The sequence below is a fragment of the Oncorhynchus mykiss genome, chromosome 12, assembly GCF_013265735.2.
Source record: "Oncorhynchus mykiss isolate Arlee chromosome 12, USDA_OmykA_1.1, whole genome shotgun sequence".
NCBI lineage: Eukaryota > Metazoa > Chordata > Actinopteri > Salmoniformes > Salmonidae > Oncorhynchus > Oncorhynchus mykiss.
In genome coordinates, this window is record NC_048576.1 from 9,440,374 (window position 1) to 9,461,069 (window position 20,696).

The window sequence follows — 20,696 nt, forward strand, 5'->3', positions numbered from 1 at the left end:
TATAATGTCTCTGTCTATCGTTCTGTAGTATAATGTTTGTCTATCGTCCTGTAGTATATTGTCTCTGTCTATCGTCCTGTAGTATAATGTCTCTGTCTATCGTTCTGTAGTATAATGTCTCTGTCTATCGTCCTGTAGTATAATGTCTCTGTCTATCGTCCTGTAGTATAATGTCTCTGTCTATCGTTCTGTAGTATAATGTCTCTGTCTATCGTCCTGTAGTATAATGTCTCTGTCTATCGTCCTGTAGTATAATGTCTCTGACTATCGTTCTGTAGTATAATGTCTCTGTCTATCGTTCTGTAGTATAATGTCTCTGTCTATCTGTAGTTCTGTAGTATAATGTCTCTGTCTATCGTTCTGTAGTATAATGTCTCTGTCTATCTGTAGTATAATGTCTCTGTCTATCTGTAGTATAATGTCTCTGTCTATCGTCCTGTAGTATAATGTCTCTGTCTATCGTTCTGTAGTATACTGTCTCTGTCTATCGTCCTGTAGTATAATGTCTCTGTCTATCGTCCTGTAGTATAATGTCTCTGTCTATCGTCCTGTAGTATAATGTCTCTGTCTATCGTCCTGTAGTATAATGTCTCTGTCTATCGTCCTGTAGTATAATGTCTCTGTCAATCGTCCTGTAGTATAATGTCTCTGTCTATCGTTCTGTAGTATAATGTTTCTGTCTATCGTCCTGTAGTATATTGTCTCTGTCTATCGTCCTGTAGTATATTGTCTCTGTCTATCGTTCTGTAGTATAATGTCTCTGTCTATCGTTCTGTAGTATAATGTCTCTGTCTATCGTTCTGTAGTATAATGTCTCTGTCTATCTGTAGTCCTGTAGTATAATGTCTCTGTCTATCGTTCTGTAGTATAATGTCTCTGTCTATCTGTAGTATAATGTCTCTGTCTATCTGTAGTATAATGTCTCTGTCTATCGTCCTGTAGTATAATGTCTCTGTCTATCGTTCTGTAGTATAATGTCTCTGTCTATCGTCCTGTAGTATAATGTCTCTGTCTATCGTCCTGTAGTATAATGTCTCTGTCTATCGTCCTGTAGTATAATGTTTCTGTCTATCGTCCTGTAGTATAATGTTTCTGTCTATCGTCCTGTAGTATAATGTCTCTGTCTATCGTCCTGTAGTATAATGTCTCTGTCTATCTGTAGTCCTGTAGTATAATGTCTCTGTCTATCGTCCTGTAGTATAATGTCTCTGTCTATCTGTAGTCCTGTAGTATAATGTCTCTGTCTATCGTCCTGTAGTATAATGTCTCTGTCTATCGTCCTGTAGTATAATGTCTCTGTCTATCGTCCTGTAGTATAATGTCTCTGTCTATCGTCCTGTAGTATAATGTCTCTGTCTATCGTCCTGTAGTATAATGTCTCTGTCTATCGTTCTGTAGTATAATGTTTGTCTATCGTCCTGTAGTATATCGTCTCTGTCTATCGTCCTGTAGTATAATGTCTCTGTCTATCGTTCTGTAGTATAATGTCTCTGTCTATCGTCCTGTAGTATAATGTCTCTGTCTATCGTCCTGTAGTATAATGTCTCTGTCTATCGTTCTGTAGTATAATGTCTCTGTCTATCGTCCTGTAGTATAATGTCTCTGTCTATCGTCCTGTAGTATAATGTCTCTGACTATCGTTCTGTAGTATAATGTCTCTGTCTATCGTTCTGTAGTATAATGTCTCTGTCTATCTGTAGTTCTGTAGTATAATGTCTCTGTCTATCGTTCTGTAGTATAATGTCTCTGTCTATCTGTAGTCCTGTAGTATAATGTCTCTGTCTATCGTTCTGTAGTATAATGTCTCTGTCTATCTGTAGTATAATGTCTCTGTCTATCTGTAGTATAATGTCTCTGTCTATCATCCTGTAGTATAATGTCTCTGTCTATCGTTCTGTAGTATAATGTCTCTGTCTATCGTCCTGTAGTATAATGTCTCTGTCTATCTGTAGTTCTGTAGTAAATCAAATCAAATCAAATCTAATTTATTTGTCACATACACATGGTTAGCAGATGTTAATGCGAGTGTAGCGAAATGCTTGTGCTTCTAGTTCCGACAATGCAGTAATAACCAACGAGTAATCTAACTAACAATTCCAAAACTACTACCTTATACACACAAGTGTAAAGGGATAAAGAATATGTACATAAGGATATATGAATGAGTGATGGTACAGAGCGGCATAGGCAAGATGCAGTAGATGGTATCGAGTACAGTATATACATATGAGATGAGTATGTAAACAAAGTGGCATAGTTTAAAGTGGCTAGTGATACATGTATTACATAAAGATGCAGTAGATGATATAGAGTACAGTATATACGTATACATATGAGATGAATAATGTAGGGTATGTAAACATTATATTAAGTAGCATTGTTTAAAGTGGCTAGTGATATATTTTAGATCAATTCCCATCAATTCCCATTATTAAAGTGGCTGGAGTTGAGTCAGTGTGTTGGCAGCAGCCACTCAATGTTAGTGGTGGCTGTTTAACAGTCTGATGGCCTTGAGATAGAAGCTGTTTTTCAGTCTCTCGGTCCCAGCTTTGATGCACCTGTACTGACCTCGCCTTCTGGATGATAGCGGGGTGAACAGGCAGTGGCTCGGGTGGTTGTTGTCCTTGATGATCTTTATGGCCTTCCTGTGACATCGGGTGGTGTAGGTGTCCTGGAGGGCAGGTAGTTTGCCCCCGCCCACAACCCTCTGGAGAGCCTTACGGTTGTGGGCGGAGCAGTTGCCGTACCAGGCGGTGATACAGCCCGACAGGATGCTCTTGATTGTGCATCTGTAGAAGTTTGTGAGTGCTTTTGGTGACAAGCCAAATTTCTTCAGCCTCCTGAGGTTGAAGAGGCGCTGCTGCGCCTTCTTCACGATGCTGTCTCTGTGGGTGGACCAATTCAGTTTGTCTGTGATGTGTATGCCGAGGAACTTAAAACTTACTACCCTCTCCACTACTGTCCCATCGATGTGGATAGGGGAGTGCTCCCTCTGCTGTTTCCTGAAGTCCACGATCATCTCCTATGTTTTGTTGACGTTGGTGTATGAGGTTATTTTCCTGACACCACACTCCGAGGGCCCTCACCTCCTCCCTGTAGGCTGTCTCGTCGTTGTTGGTAATCAAGCCTACCACTGTTGTGTCGTCCGCAAACTTGATGATTGAGTTGGAGGCGTGCGTGGCCACGCAGTCGTGGGTGAACACGACTGCGTAGTATAATATCTCTGTCTGTCTGTAGTCCTGTAGTATAATGTCTCTGTCTATCTGTAGTTCTGTAGTATAATGTCTCTGTCTATCTGTAGTCCTGTAGTATAATGTCTCTGTAGTCCTGTAGTATAATGTCTCTGTCTATCTGTAGTCCTGTAGTATAATGTCTCTGTAGTCCTGTAGTATAATGTCTCTGTCTATCTGTAGTCCTGTAGTATAATGTCTCTGTAGTCCTGTAGTATAATGTCTCTGTCTATCTGTAGTCCTGTAGTATAATGTCTCTGTCTATCTGTAGTTCTGTAGTATAATGTCTCTGTCTATCTGTAGTTCTGTAGTATAATGTCTCTGTCTATCTGTAGTCCTGTAGTATAATGTCTCTGTAGTCCTGTAGTATAATGTCTCTGTCTATCTGTAGTCCTGTAGTATAATGTCTCTGTCTGTCTGTAGTCCTGTAGTATAATATCTCTGTCTATCTGTAGTTCTGTAGTATAATGTCTCTGTCTATCTGTAGTCCTGTAGTATAATGTCTCTGTAGTCCTGTAGTATAATGTCTCTGTCTGTCTGTAGTCCTGTAGTATAATGTCTCTGCTCTCCCACTAATCCCAGACCTGTGTGTTTCTATATCTCAGGAGATCCAGGGCCAATGGGTCCCCCTGGCCACACAGGACTGTTGGGGCCCCCCGGCCCTCCTGGACCCAGGGGACTGATGGGCCCCGTTGGGCCCTCGCCTGACCTGTCCTTCATAAAGCAGGGCCGACGGGGGCCCATGGTCAGTAACAGCACCACCGCCAATACCATCTGTTTCAATACCACTCGTATGCCTTGTATACTGTCCCTTCTAGGAGACCGACATTACAACACCACTTTCTTCCTGTAACATCATCATCATGTCATCCTCTCAGATTCTCCTTGGTTATAAACTGCCTTTCAAATATGCTGAAACTGCAGGTCTAGAGAAACAGAGCACTGTCTGTTCTGCTGTGTTAGATGATGGTGGCCCCCTCCTCCCCTCCCCATGTCCCCCTCCTGCCCCCGTGTCCCCCTCCTCCCCTCCCCATGTCCCCCTCCTCCCCCCATGTCCAATACCTCCCCCTCTCTCTCGTCTCTGCTGTGACACGTGTCATGACTCTGACCCCATCAGCTGACTGTGCCCCCTCTCCCAGCACAGACAGACACACAGACAGACAGACGGACGGACAGACAGACAGACAGACAGACAGACAGACAGACAGACAGACAGAGTGTTGTGAATTCCCCAGCTGTGGTGGGTCCTGTAGGGGAAACTAGGACACGAGTCACAGGCCTGTCTGTCCTTGGATGTGTCCCAAATGGCATCCTATCCCCAATATAGTGCATATCAGTTAAACATGTTTGAACAGATATCGATACCATATCGGTTTGAAGGAATACTATATACAGGGGGTACTGGTACAGAGTCAATGTGGAGACTATATACAGGGGGGTACCAGTACAGAGTCAATGTGGAGACTATATACAGTTGGTACCGGTACAGAGTCAATGTGGAGACTATATACAGGGGGTACCGGTACAGAGTCAATGTGGAGGCTATATACAGGGGGTAGGGGTACAGAGTCAATGTGGAGGCTATATACAGGTGGTACCGGTACACAGAGTCAATGTGGAGACTATATACAGGGTGTACCGGTACAGAGTCAATGTGGAGACTATATACAGGGGGGTACCGGTACAGAGTCAATGTGGAGACTATATACAGGGTGTTACGGTACAGAGTCAATGTGGAGGCTATATACAGGGGGGTACCGGTACAGAGTCAATGTGGAGGCTATATACAGGGTGTTACGGTACAGAGTCAATGTGGAGGCTATATACAGGGGGGTACCGGTACAAAGTCAATGTGGAGATTATATTCCAGGCTGTTACGGTACAGAGTCAATGTGGAGGCTATATACAGGGTTTTACGGTACAGAGTCAATGTGGAGGCTATATACAGGGGGTACCGGTACAGAGTCAATGTGGAGGCTATATGCAGGGGGGTACCGGTACAGAGTCAATGTGGAGACTATATACAGGGGGGCACCAGTACAGAGTCAATGTGGAGACTATATACAGGTGGTACCGGTACAGAGTCAATGTGGAGACTATATACAGGAGGGTGCCGGTACAGAGTCAATGTGGAGACTATATACAGGTGGTACCGGTACAGAGTCAATGTGCGGGGGCACCGGTTAGTTGAGGTAGTATGTACATGTAGGTAGAGTTATTGAAGTGACTATGGATAGATGACAACAGAGAGAGGCAGTGGTGTAAAGGGGGGGGGGGGGGCAATGCAAATAGTAGTCTGGGTAGCCATTTGATTAGATATTATAGCTTGGGGGTAGAAGCTGTAGAAGCCTCTTGTACCTGGACTTGGTGCTCCGGTACGGCTTGCCGTACGGTAGCAGAGAAAACAGTCTATGACTGGGGTGGCTGGAGTCTTTGAAAATGTTTAGTGCCTTCCTCTAATACCTCCTGGTATAGAGGTCCTGGATGGTAGAAAGCATAGCCCCGGTGATGTACTGGGCCGTTCGCACTACCCTCTGTAGTGCCTTGCAGTCGGTGGACAAGCAGTTGCCATACCAGGCGGTGATGCAACCAGATGCTCTCGATGGTGCAGCTGTAGAACCTTTTGAGGATCTGAAGACCCATGCCACATGGGGGAATAGGTTTTGTCGTGCCCTCATCACGACTGTCTTGGTGTGCTTGGACCATGTTCATTTGTTGGTGATGTGGACACCAAGGAACTTGAAGCTCTCAACCTGCTCCCCTGCAGCCCCGTCAATGAGAATGGGGGCGTTCTCGGTCCTTCTTTTTCCTGTAGTCCACAATCATCTCCTTTGTCGTGATCACGTTGAGGGAGAGATTGTTGTCCTGGCACCACATGGCCAGGTCTCTGACCTCCTCCCCATAGGCTGTCTCGTCATTGTCGGTGTTGGAGTCGTGCCTGGCTGTGCAGCCATGAGTGAACAGGGAGTACAGGAGGGGACTGAGCATTGCACCCCTGAGGGGCCCCTGTGTTTAGGGTCAGCATGGCGGATGTGTTGTTACCTACCCTCACCACCTGGGGGTGGCCCGTCAGGAAGTCCATGATCCAGTTGTAGAGGGAGGTGTTTAGTCCCAGGGTCCATTGATGCTGTTGACCCGGATCACTGGTTGCTGCGGAAAAAGGAGGAAGGTCAAAAGGGGGGTGAGTGTAACGGATGTGAAACGGCTAGCTTAGTTAGCGTGGGCGCTAAATAGCGTTTCAATCAGTGACGTCACTTGCTCTGAGACCTTGAAGTAGTAGTTCCCCTTGCTCTGCAAGGGCCGCGGCTTTTGTGGCGCGATGGGTAACGATGCTTCGAGGGTGACTGTTGATGTGTGCAGAAGGTCCCTAGTTCGCGCCCGGGTATGGGCGAGGGGACGGTTTAAACTTATACTGTTACACAGGAACAGTCATGTATGCTGTTTTACAGAACAATGTAGGTCAAAAGGTAGAATAAACTGATTTCCCGATATGCCTTGCTCATATCGATATCAAAATCATATGGAGTTATTGATATTTGTGCCCTCTAATGTATATCTGCAATACATTTAAAAAATTACCCAATTTTGATACTAGACAAGAAGGTAGAGACAACAACACATCACACAAAGCAGCCACAACTGTCCTTAAGAGTGTCCATGATTGAGTCTTTGAAGGAAGAGATTGAGATAAAACTGTCCAGTTTGAGTATTGTTTGCAGCTCGTTTCAGTCGCTAGCTGCAGCGAACTGAAAAGACAAGTGACCCAGGGATGTGTGTGCTTTAGGTACCTTTAACAGAATGTGACTGGCAGAACGGGTGTTGAATGTAGAGGATGAGGGCTGCAGTAGATACCTCAGATAGGGGGGAGTGAGACCTGAGAGGGTTTTATAAATAAGCATTTATTTAACTAGGCAAGTCAGTTAAGAACAAATTCTTATGTACAATGACAGCCTACCCCGGCCAAACCCAGACGACACTGGGCCAATTGTGCACCACCCTATGGGACTCCCAGTCACAGCTGGATGTGATACAGCCCGGATTCAAACCAGGGACCGTTTTGCGACGGGTATACAGAAATGACCAGTTTACAGAGGAGTATAGAGTGCAGTGATGTGTCCTACAAGGGGCATTGGTGGTAAATCTGTTGGCCGAATGGTAAAGAACATCTAGTTGTTTGAGAGCACCCTTACCTGCCGATCTATAAATTATGTCTCTGTAATCTAGCACGGGTAGGATGGTCATCTGAATCAGGGTTAGTATGGCAGGTGGGGTGAAAGAGGAACGATTACGATAGAGGAAACCAAGTCTAGATTTAACTTTAGCCTGTAGCTTTGATATGTGCTGAGAGAAGGACAGTGTACCGTCTAGCCAACCCAATGTGGTGCATCTGCTGGGTACAACTAATAAACTCATGAAGAAAAGATGCCCGTACACTGTTGTTTTATTATGTGACTGTCTGTAGTCCTGTAGTATAATGTCTCTGTCTATCTGTAGTATAATGTCTCTGTAGTCCTGTAGTATAATGTCTCTGTCTATCTGTAGTATAATGTCTCTGTCTGTCTGTAGTCCTGTAGTATAATGTATCTGTCTATCTGTAGTCCTGTAGTATAATGTCTCTCTCTATCTGTAGTATAATGTCTCTGTCTATCTGTAGTATAATGTATCTGTCTGTCTGTAGTCCTGTAGTATAATGTCTCTGTCTATCTGTAGTTCTGTAGTATAATGTCTCTGTCTATGTGTAGTATAATGTCTCTGTCTATCTGTAGTCCTGTAGTATAATGTCTCTGTCTATCTGTAGTTCTGTAGTATAATGTCTCTGTCTATCGTCCTGTAGTATAATGTCTCTGTCTATCTGTAGTTCTGTAGTATAATGTCTCTGTCTATCTGTAGTATAATGTATCTGTCTATCTGTAGTCCTGTAGTATAATGTCTCTGTAGTCCTGTAGTATAATGTCTCTGTCTGTCTGTAGTCCTGTAGTATAATGTCTCTGTCTATCTGTAGTCCTGTAGTATAATGTCTCTGTCTGTCTGTAGTCCTGTAGTATAATGTCTCTGTAGTCCTGTAGTATAATGTCTCTGTAGTCCTGTAGTATAATGTCTCTGTAGTTCTGTAGTATAATGTCTCTGTCTGTCTGTAGTCCTGTAGTATAATGTCTCTGTCTATCTGTAGTCCTGTAGTATAATGTCTCTGTCTGTCTGTAGTCCTGTAGTATAATGTCTCTGTCTGTCTGTAGTCCTGTAGTATAATTACTCTGTCTATCTGTAGTCCTGTAGTATAATGTCTCTGTCTGTCTGTAGTCCTGTAGTATAATGTCTCTGTAGTCCTGTAGTATAATGACTCTGTCTATCTGTAGTTCTGTAGTATAATGTCTCTGTCTGTAGTTCTGTAGTATAATGTCTCTGTCTATCTGTAGTTCTGTAGTATAATGTCTCTGTAGTCCTGTAGTATAATGACTCTGTCTATCTGTAGTTCTGTAGTATAATGTCTCTGTCTATCGTTCTGTAGTATAATGTCTCTGTCTATCTGTAGTTCTGTAGTATAATGTCTCTGTCTGTAGTTCTGTAGTATAATGTCTCTGTCTATCTGTAGTTCTGTAGTATAATGTCTCTGTAGTCCTGTAGTATAATGTCTCTGTAGTCCTGTAGTATAATGACTCTGTCTGTCTGTAGTTCTGTAGTATAATGTCTCTGTCTGTCTGTAGTTCTGTAGTATAATGTCTCTGTAGTCCTGTAGTATAATGACTCTGTCTGTCTGTAGTTCTGTAGTATAATGTCTCTGTCTATCTGTAGTCCTGTAGTATAATGTCTCTTTCTATCTGTAGTATAATGTCTCTGTAGTCCTGTAGTATAATGTCTCTGTCTATCTGTCTGTAGTCCTGTAGTATAATGTCTCTGTAGTCCTGTAGTATAATGTCTCTGTAGTTCTGTAGTATAATGTCTCTGTCTGTCTGTAGTCCTGTAGTATAATGTCTCTGTCTATCTGTAGTCCTGTAGTATAATGTCTCTGTAGTTCTGTAGTATAATGTCTCTGTAGTTCTGTAGTATAATGTCTCTGTCTGTCCGTAGTCCTGTAGTATAATGTCTCTGTCTGTCTGTAGTCCTGTAGTATAATGTCTCTGTCTGTCTGTAGTCCTGTAGTATAATGTCTCTGTCTATCTGTAGTCCTGTAGTATAATGTCTCTGTCTATCTGTAGTATAATGTCTCTGTAGTCCTGTAGTATAATGTCTCTGTCTATCTGTCTGTAGTCCTGTAGTATAATGTCTCTGTAGTCCTGTAGTATAATGTCTCTGTAGTTCTGTAGTATAATGTCTCTGTCTGTCTGTAGTCCTGTAGTATAATGTCTCTGTCTATCTGTAGTCCTGTAGTATAATGTCTCTGTAGTTCTGTAGTATAATGTCTCTGTAGTTCTGTAGTATAATGTCTCTGTCTGTCCGTAGTCCTGTAGTATAATGTCTCTGTCTGTCTGTAGTCCTGTAGTATAATGTCTCTGTCTGTCTGTAGTCCTGTAGTATAATGTCTCTGTCTATCTGTAGTCCTGTAGTATAATGTCTCTGTCTATCTGTAGTATAATGTCTCTTTAGTCCTGTAGTATAATGTCTCTGTCTATCTGTCTGTAGTCCTGTAGTATAATGTCTCTGTAGTCCTGTAGTATAATGTCTCTGTAGTTCTGTAGTATAATGTCTCTGTAGTTCTGTAGTATAATGTCTCTGTCTGTCTGTAGTCCTGTAGTATAAAGTCTCTGTCTGTCTGTAGTCCTGTAGTATAATGTCTCTGTAGTTCTGTAGTCCTGTAGAATAATGTCTCTGTCTATCTGTAGTCCTGTAGTATAATGTCTCTGTAGTTCTGTAGTATAATGTCTCTGTAGTCCTGGGAGATTCCATCAGTGTGGTGATCCATTCTTTATATGGGGCTATTCAATTGGTCCCTTAAGCCAGTGAAGTACAATCAAGTACTGATAAAGTATTTGAAATGATTTCGAATAGTATTTGAACCCTGGTCGTAACTGGGTTTTGGGCACAGAGTGAGTGTGTGTGTGTGTGTGTGTGTGTGTGTGATGGGTGGTGTACATTTCAGTGTGGCACAATATGAATCAGTCCGGATCTGAATGTGGCGGAGGTCCCAGCTCTCTGTGCCCAGTGCCCTTTATGGTGACTGTATAGAGAGGAGATACAGAGGTTCTTTGCCCTTAAATGCTAAAGTCATTGAAATGTAGCTGGACCCAAGATGTGACTGGACACGGCGAATGGTTAAATGATGTGATCTGTGATGTCTTCTCTTGTCTCATACAGGGACCTGCGGGGGCTCCAGGAAAACATGGCATCAAGGTAGAGCATGATTTAGAGCTACGTCCCAAATCGCGTACAATTCCCTATCTAGTCCACTACTTTGACTAGGGCCCATAGGACTCTGGTTAAAAGGAGTGCACTACATATGGAATCGGTACCATTTGGAACACAACCCTTGGAACATCCTCCCTAATCTCTAGCTCTCTTCTAGCCTGGTCCCAGATCAGTTTGTGCTGTCTCGTCAATGAACTCCTATGGTTAATCCTTGTCAAGCCAAACAGATCTGGGATCAGCCTTGACTGTTTTTCGTCTGGATCTGGCCAATGTCTCATTTTAGCCACATACAGTTTTTTGTTTTTGTATGGAATGTAAATATTTTTTAAATGTTGGAAGATTATGTTTAACATCATATCTATGATTACTATGGACTTAGACAAACGCTCTAACCGAGGCTATTTTGGGAATTGAATTCCCAGTGCATTCCTGCAAAGAAGCAACTTTTCTCACTTTCCTACAGCTGTGCTTTGTCAACTCTTCCACCTGATAATGCCCTCACCTGGTCTAAAGGTGACATGACACGTTTACATTTTACATTAACGTTTCATTAAAAAAGTGCTAGCCAATACCTGACAGGTGTGGCATATCAGGAAGCTGACTAAACAACATGATCATTACACAGATGCAACTTGTGCTGGGGACAATAAAAGGCCACTCTAAAATGTGCAGTTTTGTCTCACAACACAATGCCACAGATGTCTCAAGTTTTGTGGGAGCGTGCAATTGGCATGCTGACTGCAGGAATGTCCACCAGAGCTGTTGCCAGAGAACGTAATGTTAATTTCTCTACCATAAGCCGCCTCCAACGTTGTTTTAGACAATTTGGCAGTACGTTTAACTGGCAACCGCAGACCACGTCTATGGCGTCGTGTGGGTGATCTATTTGCTGATGTCAACGTTGTGAACAGAGTGCCCCATGGTGGCGGTGGGGTTATGGTATGGGCAGGCATAAGCTACGGACACGGTTGCATTTTTATCAATGGCAATTTGAATGCACAAAACTACCGTGGCGAAGTCCTGAGGCCCATTTTTTTTGACCAACATGTGCATATCTGTATTCCCAGTCATGTGAAATCCATAGATTAGGAACTAATTTAATTCATTTTGATTGACTGATTTCCTCAAATGAACTGTAACTCAGTAAAATCAATGAAATTGTTGCTTTTGTTCAGTATGTCTTGCCCAGGTTATTACTATGGTACAATACTGCTACAGTATTAGTAGATAGACTGAAATATATTAATCTGTTTCTTTGCTCTAATTTACCGACAATAAAGTAAACATCTGGATTTAACAAGGTTTTTGAACTTCATTCAAAATTAACTTTCATCTCCCGTGTGGTAATGACAGTATACGGAGAAGACAGTCAGTGTTGTCTTCTCCTGCCTGATTGCTCTGTAGCTGTAACTCATCTTAACACAATATTGGTTTTGTTTCTCTAGGGGGAGACGGGGGCTGCTGGACCTTCTGGACCTCCTGTAAGTCAAGACTCTGTTTAGATGCCCCTCTTCTGTCTTTATTCAACTACCCTACAATATACCAGTCAGTGATATACTGTTCTGCACCATGACACACACACACACGCGCACGCACACACACACACACAGTCTTGTACAGCTAATTTTGTGGGAACACACTATTCATTCAGTCCCATCCAAAATCCTATTTTCCATAACCCCTAACCCTAATCCGTACACTTACCCGAACCTTAACCCTAAACCTAACCATAGCGCCTAACATTAATTCTAACCCTAACACTAATTCTAACTTTACCCCTAAACCCACTGAGAAATAGCATTTGACCTCATGGGGACCAACAAAATGTACCCCAGTTAGTCAAATGTTTGTTTGTTTACTATTCTTGTGGGAACTCTCTCTCTCTCTCTCTTCTGTCTCCCTTCAACCACCCTGCATGGTGTACTATATGAGACGGACTGGTCACACACAATTCCCAGGTGGCAAAGTTCCGGATGGATTATTGGCACTTATCGGTGTTGTAACAAACCCCCACCTAGCAATCCATTGCAACCCCAAACTGTTCACACCCCGCTTGTTGGCGGAGAGAACATTTAGCCATTTTAAAGCTCGTTTCCTGCATTTCTACACATCTTATGTACGTTTTATATGACACCAGGGGTCGAAGCACGATCGAGCCATACAAGTTTGATAGCACTCCGAGATGCTGAGGTAAACTTTTAAGTGAACAACAGAAAGGAAAACGCTGCACACTGCCTCTCATGCGCCCAGGTGATATTTATTTACAACGTTTTTGACCCGTAGTTACGTCTTCATCAGGTATCCATATCCCAGGTGGGGGTGGAAGGTGCGATATATATATTTTTAGGGGCAGTACTCAGTGACATCACTTCCTGAAACAGGAGGTAAAAAATGTATTAACATAGTTTCCCAATATTAACATTCAAATGTATCAAAATATATGATCATTCACAGAGAATGTGATCAATATTTATAGTAATATACACACATACAATATTCAATTAGGAGTTTTTTTTAAACATAATCTAGACTTATTGAAACTATAAAAACGGTTTCAAGTCAAACTCCTTGTTAAGGCCAAGAGGAGACAGTGTGTTGAGCCTGTGGATCCAGAAAGATTCCCTTTAAAGAAGTTTACTCTCAGTGTCCCCTCTCCTGCGTGACGTCTTGACCATTTATATTCCAATGTATCACAGAGAACTAATAGGAAATCCAGCTTGTACAAAATGAGCAGCAACCAGATGTTTTCTCTCACCTGTCTGTATATTGCTGCGGTGCTCAAAAAAATGAATATTGTACGTATATTACTATAAATATTGATCACATTCTCTGTGAATGATCATATATTTTGATACATTTGAATGTTAATATTGGGAAACTATGTTATACATTTTTTTACCTCCTGTTTCAGGAAGTGATGTCACTGTGTACTGTCACCACTTCCGCCGAAGTTGTTCCCTCTCCTTGTCCGAGCGGTGTTCGGCGGTCGACGTCACCGACCTTCTAGCCATCGCTGATCCACTTTTCATTTTCCATTAGTTTTGTCTTGTCTTCCATCACACCGGGTTCCAATCCTATCAATTACATGTTGTGTATTTAACCCTCTGTTCCCCTCCATGTCCTTGTCGGTTGTCACGTTCTGACCCTAGTTATTGTGTTTATTGTTTGTTTTAGTTGGTCAGGACGTGAGTTGGGTGGTAATTCTATGTTTTGTGTGTCTAGGTTGTTTTTCTGTGTTCGGCCTAGTATGGTTCTCAATCAGAGGCAGGTGTCGTTAGTTGTCTCTGATTGAGAATCATACTTAGGTAGCCTGGGGTTCACTGTGTGTTTGTGGGTGATTGTTTCCGTGTCTGTGTTTTACACCACACGGTACTGTTTTCGATTTTCGTTATTCACGTTACATTTATTGTTTTGTATAGAGTGTTCAGTTTATGTGTTTTAATAAAAAAACATGGACACTTACCACGCCACATATTAGTCCTCCGATCCTTCTCACCTTTCCTCTTCAGACGAAGAGGAGGAAAACCATTACATAGGTGATTGTTTATTGTTAGTGTATGTCTGTACTGGTGTGCGTTGGGTTGTTACCCATTGATTATTATTTTTATGTTTTCCGGTGGGTTTTTTGTAAATAAACTGTGCCGTTGGAAACACAGTTATTTCTCTCCTGCGTCTGACTTCTCTGCCACCAGTTAAACACCTTTACAGCATCACCGACCCGAACTATGGAGTCAGCAGGAAACGGCCATACGAGTGGAGGAGCGCGTCCAGGAGCACGCAGAAATACTACACCATCTTGGCACCACCATGGACCACGTTGTCCAGACAATGGACCACTGAGAGAGACGGGGAGTTTTTCCGGCGCCTCCACCAGCACAACCGGGGTCTCCCCTGAGCGCCCCTTTCCCGTCTGAACCCAGTGGGATTCGTCTCTCCTTGCCCCAGGAGTACGACGGGAGGGCTGCAAACTGCCAGGGGTTCCTGTTACAATTAGACCTCTACCTGGCCACCGTCCACCCAGCTCCATCGGGTTGTGAGAGGGTGTCCGCCCTCGTCTCGTGCCTCACCGGGAGAGCCCTGGAGTGGGCCAACGCCGTGTGGAGAGAGGGAGATGCTGCGTTGGACCAGTTTGAGGAGTTCACCCGCCATTTCCGTGCAGTCTTCGACTACCCGCCGAGGGTAGAGCTGTGGGTGAGCGCCTCTACCATCTGAGGCAGGAGACGAGGAGCGTCCAAGATTTCGCCCTGGAGTTTAGGACCCTGGCTGCCAGCGCGGGATGGAACAACGGGATGGAACAACGGAATGGAACAACGGGATGGAATGCCGCCAGTTAAACACCCTTACAAGTACTGCCCCTATATAGAGGACCTTCCACCCCCACCTGAGATATGGATGCCTGATGAAAAACATTGTAAATAAATATCACCTGGGAGTATGAGCAGCGGTGTGCGGCGTTTTCCTTTCTGTTTTCCATGAGTTTTCCTACAACTCCAACATCTGAGGAAAGTACCTGGATGTGCGAATTTTCTTCAGCTTTTGTACGTAAACTTTAAGTGAGCCATACAACTTTGATAGCACTCCAAGATGCTGACGTAAACTAACCTCTAGGGGATCAGTGTGTGTCCCCCTGTGCGACGGTGGAGCTAACGTAGGCTAATGTGATTAGAATGAGGTTGTAAGTAACCAAAAAAATCCCAGGACATAGACATATCTGATATTGGCAGAAAGCTTCAATTCTTGTTAATCTAACTACACTGTCCACTTTACAGTAGCTATTACAGTAAAATAATACCATGCTATTGTTTGATGAGAGTGTACAATTATGAACTTGAAAATGTATTAATAAACCAATTAGGCACATTTGGGCAGTCTTGATACAACATTTTGAACAGATATGCAGTGGTTCATTGGATCAAACTAAAACTTTGCACACAAACACTCCTGCCATCTAGTGGCCAAAATCTAAATGTTGCCTGGGCTGTAATAATACATTATGGCCTTTCAAAGATGATGGTACAAAAAATAAATAATAATATGCATGTTTCTTTCTTTGTATTATCCTTTGCCAGATCTGTTCTGTTATATTCTCCAACATTAATTTCACATTTCCACAAACTTCAAAGTGTTTCCTTTCAAATGGTATCAAGAATATGCATATCATTGCTTCAGGGTCTGAGCTACAGGCAGTTAGATTTGGGTATGTTGTTTTAGGAGAACATTTTTAAAAAAGGGTCCGATCCTTATTAAGTGAGCCATACTAGTTTGATAGCACCCCGAGATGCTGGTGGTCGGTGCCGGTTTGAGTGTGTCAAGAACTGCAACGCTGCTGCGTTTTTCACGCTCAACCCTTTCCTGTGTGCATCAAGAATGGTCCACCAACCAAAGGACATCTAACCAACTTGACACAACTGTGGGAAGCACTGGAGTCAACATGTGCCAGCATCCCTTTGGAAGGCTTTCAACACCTTGTCGAGTCCATGCCCCTACAAATTGAGGCTGTTCTGAGGGTAAAAGTGGGTGCAACTCAATATTAGGGAGGTGTTCCTAATGTTTTGTACACTCAGTCTCCAACGGAGTTGTGATGTTACAGATTCCCTGCTGCGCGACCAAAGCTCTCCAGGCTGTTCTCTGTCAGCGTTGAGATCCATATTTCAGAGGTGGTGCGTGTAGACTATCATCAATGATGTCAGAGAGGTAGTGAGAAGAGAGAGGGTAGAGGCCATCCCTACACGTCTTTCACATGAACTTTTCCAGGATGTTTTGGATTTTGAATGCTGGATTCCAAGACACACATCAGAGGTCAGATCATGGAGCGAGGAGGTGATGGCGGGAGAATAGAGAGGTGGAGGTAGGGAGGAGGGGATGGAGGGAGAATAGATAGGTGGAGATAGTGAGGAGGTGATGGCGGGAGAATAGATAGGTGGAGATAGTGAGGAGGTGATGGCAGGAGAATAGAGAGGTGGAGGTAGGGAGGAGGGGATGGAGGGAGAATAGAGAGGTGGATGTAGGGAGGAGGGGATGGAGGGAGAATAGAGAGGTGGAGGTAGGGAGGAGGGGATGGAGGGAGAATAGAGAGGTGGAGGTAGTGAGGAGGTGATGGCGGGAGAATAGAGAGGTGGATGTAGGGAGGAGGGGATGGAGGGAGAATAGAGAGGTGGATGTAGGGAGGAGGGGATGGCGGGAGAATAGAGAGGTGGAGGTAGGGAGGAGGGAGAATAGAGAGGTGGAGGTAGTGAGGAGGGAGAATAGAGAGGTGGAGGTAGTGAGGAGGGGATGGAGGGAGAATAGATAGGTGGAGGTAGTGAGGAGGGGATGGAGGGAGAATAGAGAGGTGGAGGTAGTGAGGAGGGGATGGAGGGAGAATAGAGAGGTGGAGATAGGGAGGAGGGGTTGGAGGGAGAATAGAGAGGTGGAGGTAGTGAGGAGGGGATGGAGGGAGAATAGAGAGGTGGAGGTAGTGAGGAGGGGATGGAGGGAGAATAGAGAGGTGGAGGTAGGGAGGAGGGGATGGAGGGAGAATAGAGAGGTGGAGGTAGTGAGGAGGGGATGGAGGGAGAATAGAGAGGTGGAGGTAGTGAGGAGGGGATGGAGGGAGAATAGAGAGGTGGAGGTAGGGAGGAGGGGATGGAGGGAGAATAGAGAGGTGGAGGTAGTGAGGAGGGGATGGAGGGAGAATAGAGAGGTGGAGGTAGTGAGGAGGGAATGGAGGGAGAATAGAGAGGTGGAGGTAGTGAGGAGGGGATGGAGGGAGAATAGAGAGGTGGAGGTAGGGAGGAGGGGATGGAGGGAGAATAGAGAGGTGGAGGTAGTGAGGAGGGGATGGTGGGAGAATAAAGAGGTGGAGGTAGGGAGGAGGGGATGGAGGGAGAATAGAGAGGTGGAGGTAGTGAGGAGGGGATGGAGGGAGAATAGAGAGGTGGAGGTAGTGAGGAGGGGATGGAGGGAGAATAGAGAGGTGGAGGTAGTGAGGAGGGGATGGAGGGAGAATAGATAGGTGGAGGTAGGGAGGAGGGAGAATAGAGAGGTGGAGGTAGTGAGGAGGGGATGGAGGGAGAATAGAGAGGTGGAGGTAGTGAGGAGGGGATGGAGGGAGAATAGAGAGGTGGAGGTAGTGAGGAGGGGATGGAGGGAGAATAGATAGGTGGAGGTAGGGAGGAGGGGATGGTGGGAGAATAGAGAGGTGGAGGTAGTGAGGAGGGGATGGAGGGAGAATAGAGAGGTGGAGGTAGTGAGGAGGGGATGGAGGGAGAATAGATAGGTGGAGGTAGGGAGGAGGGGATGGAGGGAGAATAGAGAGGTGGAGGTAGTGAGGAGGGGATGGAGGGAGAATAGAGAGGTGGAGGTAGTGAGGAGGGGATGGAGGGAGAATAGAGAGGTGGAGGTAGTGAGGAGGGGATGGAGGGAGAATAGAGAGGTGGAGGTAGGGAGGAGGGGATGGAGGGAGAATAGAGAGGTGGAGGTAGTGAGGAGGGGATGGTGGGAGAATAAAGAGGTGGAGGTAGGGAGGAGGGGATGGAGGGAGAATAGAGAGGTGGAGGTAGTGAGGAGGGGATGGAGGGAGAATAGAGAGGTGGAGGTAGTGAGGAGGGGATGGAGGGAGAATAGAGAGGTGGAGGTAGTGAGGAGGGGATGGAGGGAGAATAGAGAGGTGGAGGTAGTGAGGAGGTGATGGCGGGAGAATAGAGAGGTGGAGGTAGGGAGGAGGTGATACTAACAGCAGTTACAATTCATTTCAGTCGATTCAGGAAGTAAACAGACATTTCAATTCCACATGAACAATTGGAGTGCATAGTTTGCTTCCGGGAAGTTACTCAACTGAAATGGAATTGGCCACAGCGGTGAATGGCAGTGATATGTTATCAACCTCCTCTTTTGATTTCTCAACCTAGGGCCCTCCCGGATCCTTTGACTTCCTGCTGCTGTTGATGGCTGACATCCGTAACGATATCGTTGAGCTACAGAGCAAGGTGTTCGGCAGACTCATGCAGTCTCCTGGAGAGGAGTTCCCTATGGGGGTCCCAGAGAGCTGGAGGGAGAACCATGATATCCTGGTGGACATGGGCTCTGGAGAAGACAAACCAAAGGATTACAAAACACAAAACGTTGCCAAGGGCAACTCTGGAGAAGACTACAAACCACGCAGGAAGGAAGAGGACAGGAACAGGAACAGGAACAGGAAGAGGAAACCCATGCGAGCCTCAACAACAGACTCAGACTTGGATTGGACACTTTGAATTTGAGGCAGATTTTCAGTATTTGTTTGTAAATATTATTATCAAAGTATTTTTTATTGAACTGCTTAAAGTCACTCAAAAGTCTAAATGTATTTTTTTTCTTTCATAGAATCTCTATTTTTATATTATAAATAGGATTGTAAATGTATATTTTAGTACATTTTTTTGTATTATAGTTATGGACTTGAATGTCTTCTTAGCTCAACAGCATTTCACTCACTGAATGTCTCAAATGGTCTACTTTCTTACTTAAACGTAGTTTCCACCCTGTTACAGACACATGCACACATGAGAATAGTCCAATTCAGAGTCCAATTCGTCCTACCCCTAAATCATAGATAGAATATGTCATTCGATTTCTTTGCTCCTAATCACCACAGCTTTGTTTGTTCGTTGCCTCAGCAACACTAGCCAAGGATTGTTTCTGGTTGCTATGGCTGCTAAGTAAGTGTGTAACACTCCTCCAAAGCCAAGTGGTTGCTATGAGCCTCCGGGAGAATGGTCCTTGACAGAGAGAAGAAGAAAGGTCATGGAGACTACCACTGGAGAGGGATTGAGCAACTTTTCATGTAATGGAATATTCCAGTGTTTTTAAGTGGCACCATATTATATTTCAGCAGATCCAAGTCTAGGCTTATGTGGTCAAAAGGGGGCATTTTACAATTCAAACATAAATCGCACATGTAAAGAAACTGGAAAATAAATGCAGTAATAACAGAAACATGTATTCCATCTGTTTTTACTTATGTCATGGCTGGAGCAGTAAGAGATAAGACTGGCTAGGCTTGAGGTAGAGAGAGAGGGGGGGGGGGTGGAGAGGGAGAGGGGATGGAGAGAGAGAGGGGGTGGAGAGAGAGGGGGGGTGGAGAGAGAGAGGGGGTTGGAGAGAGAGAGAGAGAGGGGTGGAGAGGGAGAGGGGGTGGAGAGAGATGGGTTGGAGAGAGAGAGGGGGTTGGAAAGAGGGGTGGAGAGGGAGAGGGGGTGGAGAGAGAGAGAGAGGGGGTGGAGAGGGAGAGGGGGTGGAGAGAGAGAGAGGGGGGGTGGAGAGGTAGAGGGGGTGGAGAGAGAGAGAGGGGGGTGGAGAGGGAGAGGGGGTGGAGAGAGAGAGGGGGTGGAGAGAGAGGGGGATGGAGAGGGAGAGAGACAAAGCGAGAGGGTGGAGAGACTGAGAAAGGGGAGAGAGAGAGAGAGAGAGGAGGGGGAGACGGAGAAAGGGGGAGGGGGAGAGATGGGGTGTGATGAGGATAACCTTTGAATCCCTGCTCCACTCTTCCTCGTCTCTCTCCCTCTCTCTTCACACTTCTCTTCTGGAGGTAGACAGAACAGAGGTTTACTAGGAGGATAGAACAAAGGTTTACTACTGTAGGGGGATAGAACAGAGGTTTACTACTGTAGGAGGATAGAACAGAGGTTTACTACTGTAGGAGGATATAACAGAGGTTTACTACTGTAGGAGGATAGAACAGAGGTTTACTACAGTAGGAGGATAGAACAGAGGTTTACTACTGTAGGAGGATATAACAGAGGTTTACTAGGAGGATAGAACAGAGGTTTACTACTGTAGGAGGATAGGACAGAGGTTTACTACTGTAAGAGGATATAACAGAGGTTTACTACTGTAGGAGGATATAACAGAGGTTTACTACTGTAGGAGGATAGAACAGAGGTTTACTACTGTAGGAGGATAGGACAGAGGTTTACTACTGTAGGAGGATATAACAGAGGTTTACTACTGTAGGAGGATAGGACAGAGGTTTACTACTGTAGGAGGATAGAACAGAGGTTTACTAGGAGGATAGAACAGAGGTTTACTACTGTAGGAGGATAGAACAGAGGTTTACTACTGTGGGAGGATAGAACAGAGGTTTACTAGGAGGATATAACAGAGGTT

The 20,696-nt window shown here is 44.6% G+C and overlaps 1 protein-coding gene across 2 annotated transcripts in view; it reads left to right on the forward strand.

The window, feature by feature from the left end:
- The window catches only part of ccbe1 (collagen and calcium binding EGF domains 1), a 110,713-nt gene extending 91,195 nt beyond the window's left edge, over positions 1-19,518 (forward strand). For both annotated transcript variants that reach the window (XM_021622600.2, XM_021622599.2), the window contains exons 8-11: positions 3,836-3,975; positions 10,521-10,556; positions 12,017-12,052; positions 18,461-19,518. In XM_021622600.2, the coding sequence (XP_021478275.2) occupies positions 3,836-3,975; positions 10,521-10,556; positions 12,017-12,052; positions 18,461-18,805 (557 nt within the window). In that variant the 3' untranslated portion in view covers positions 18,806-19,518. The remainder of the gene's footprint in view (positions 1-3,835; positions 3,976-10,520; positions 10,557-12,016; positions 12,053-18,460) is intronic.
- The last annotated feature ends 1,178 nt before the right edge of the window (positions 19,519-20,696 follow it).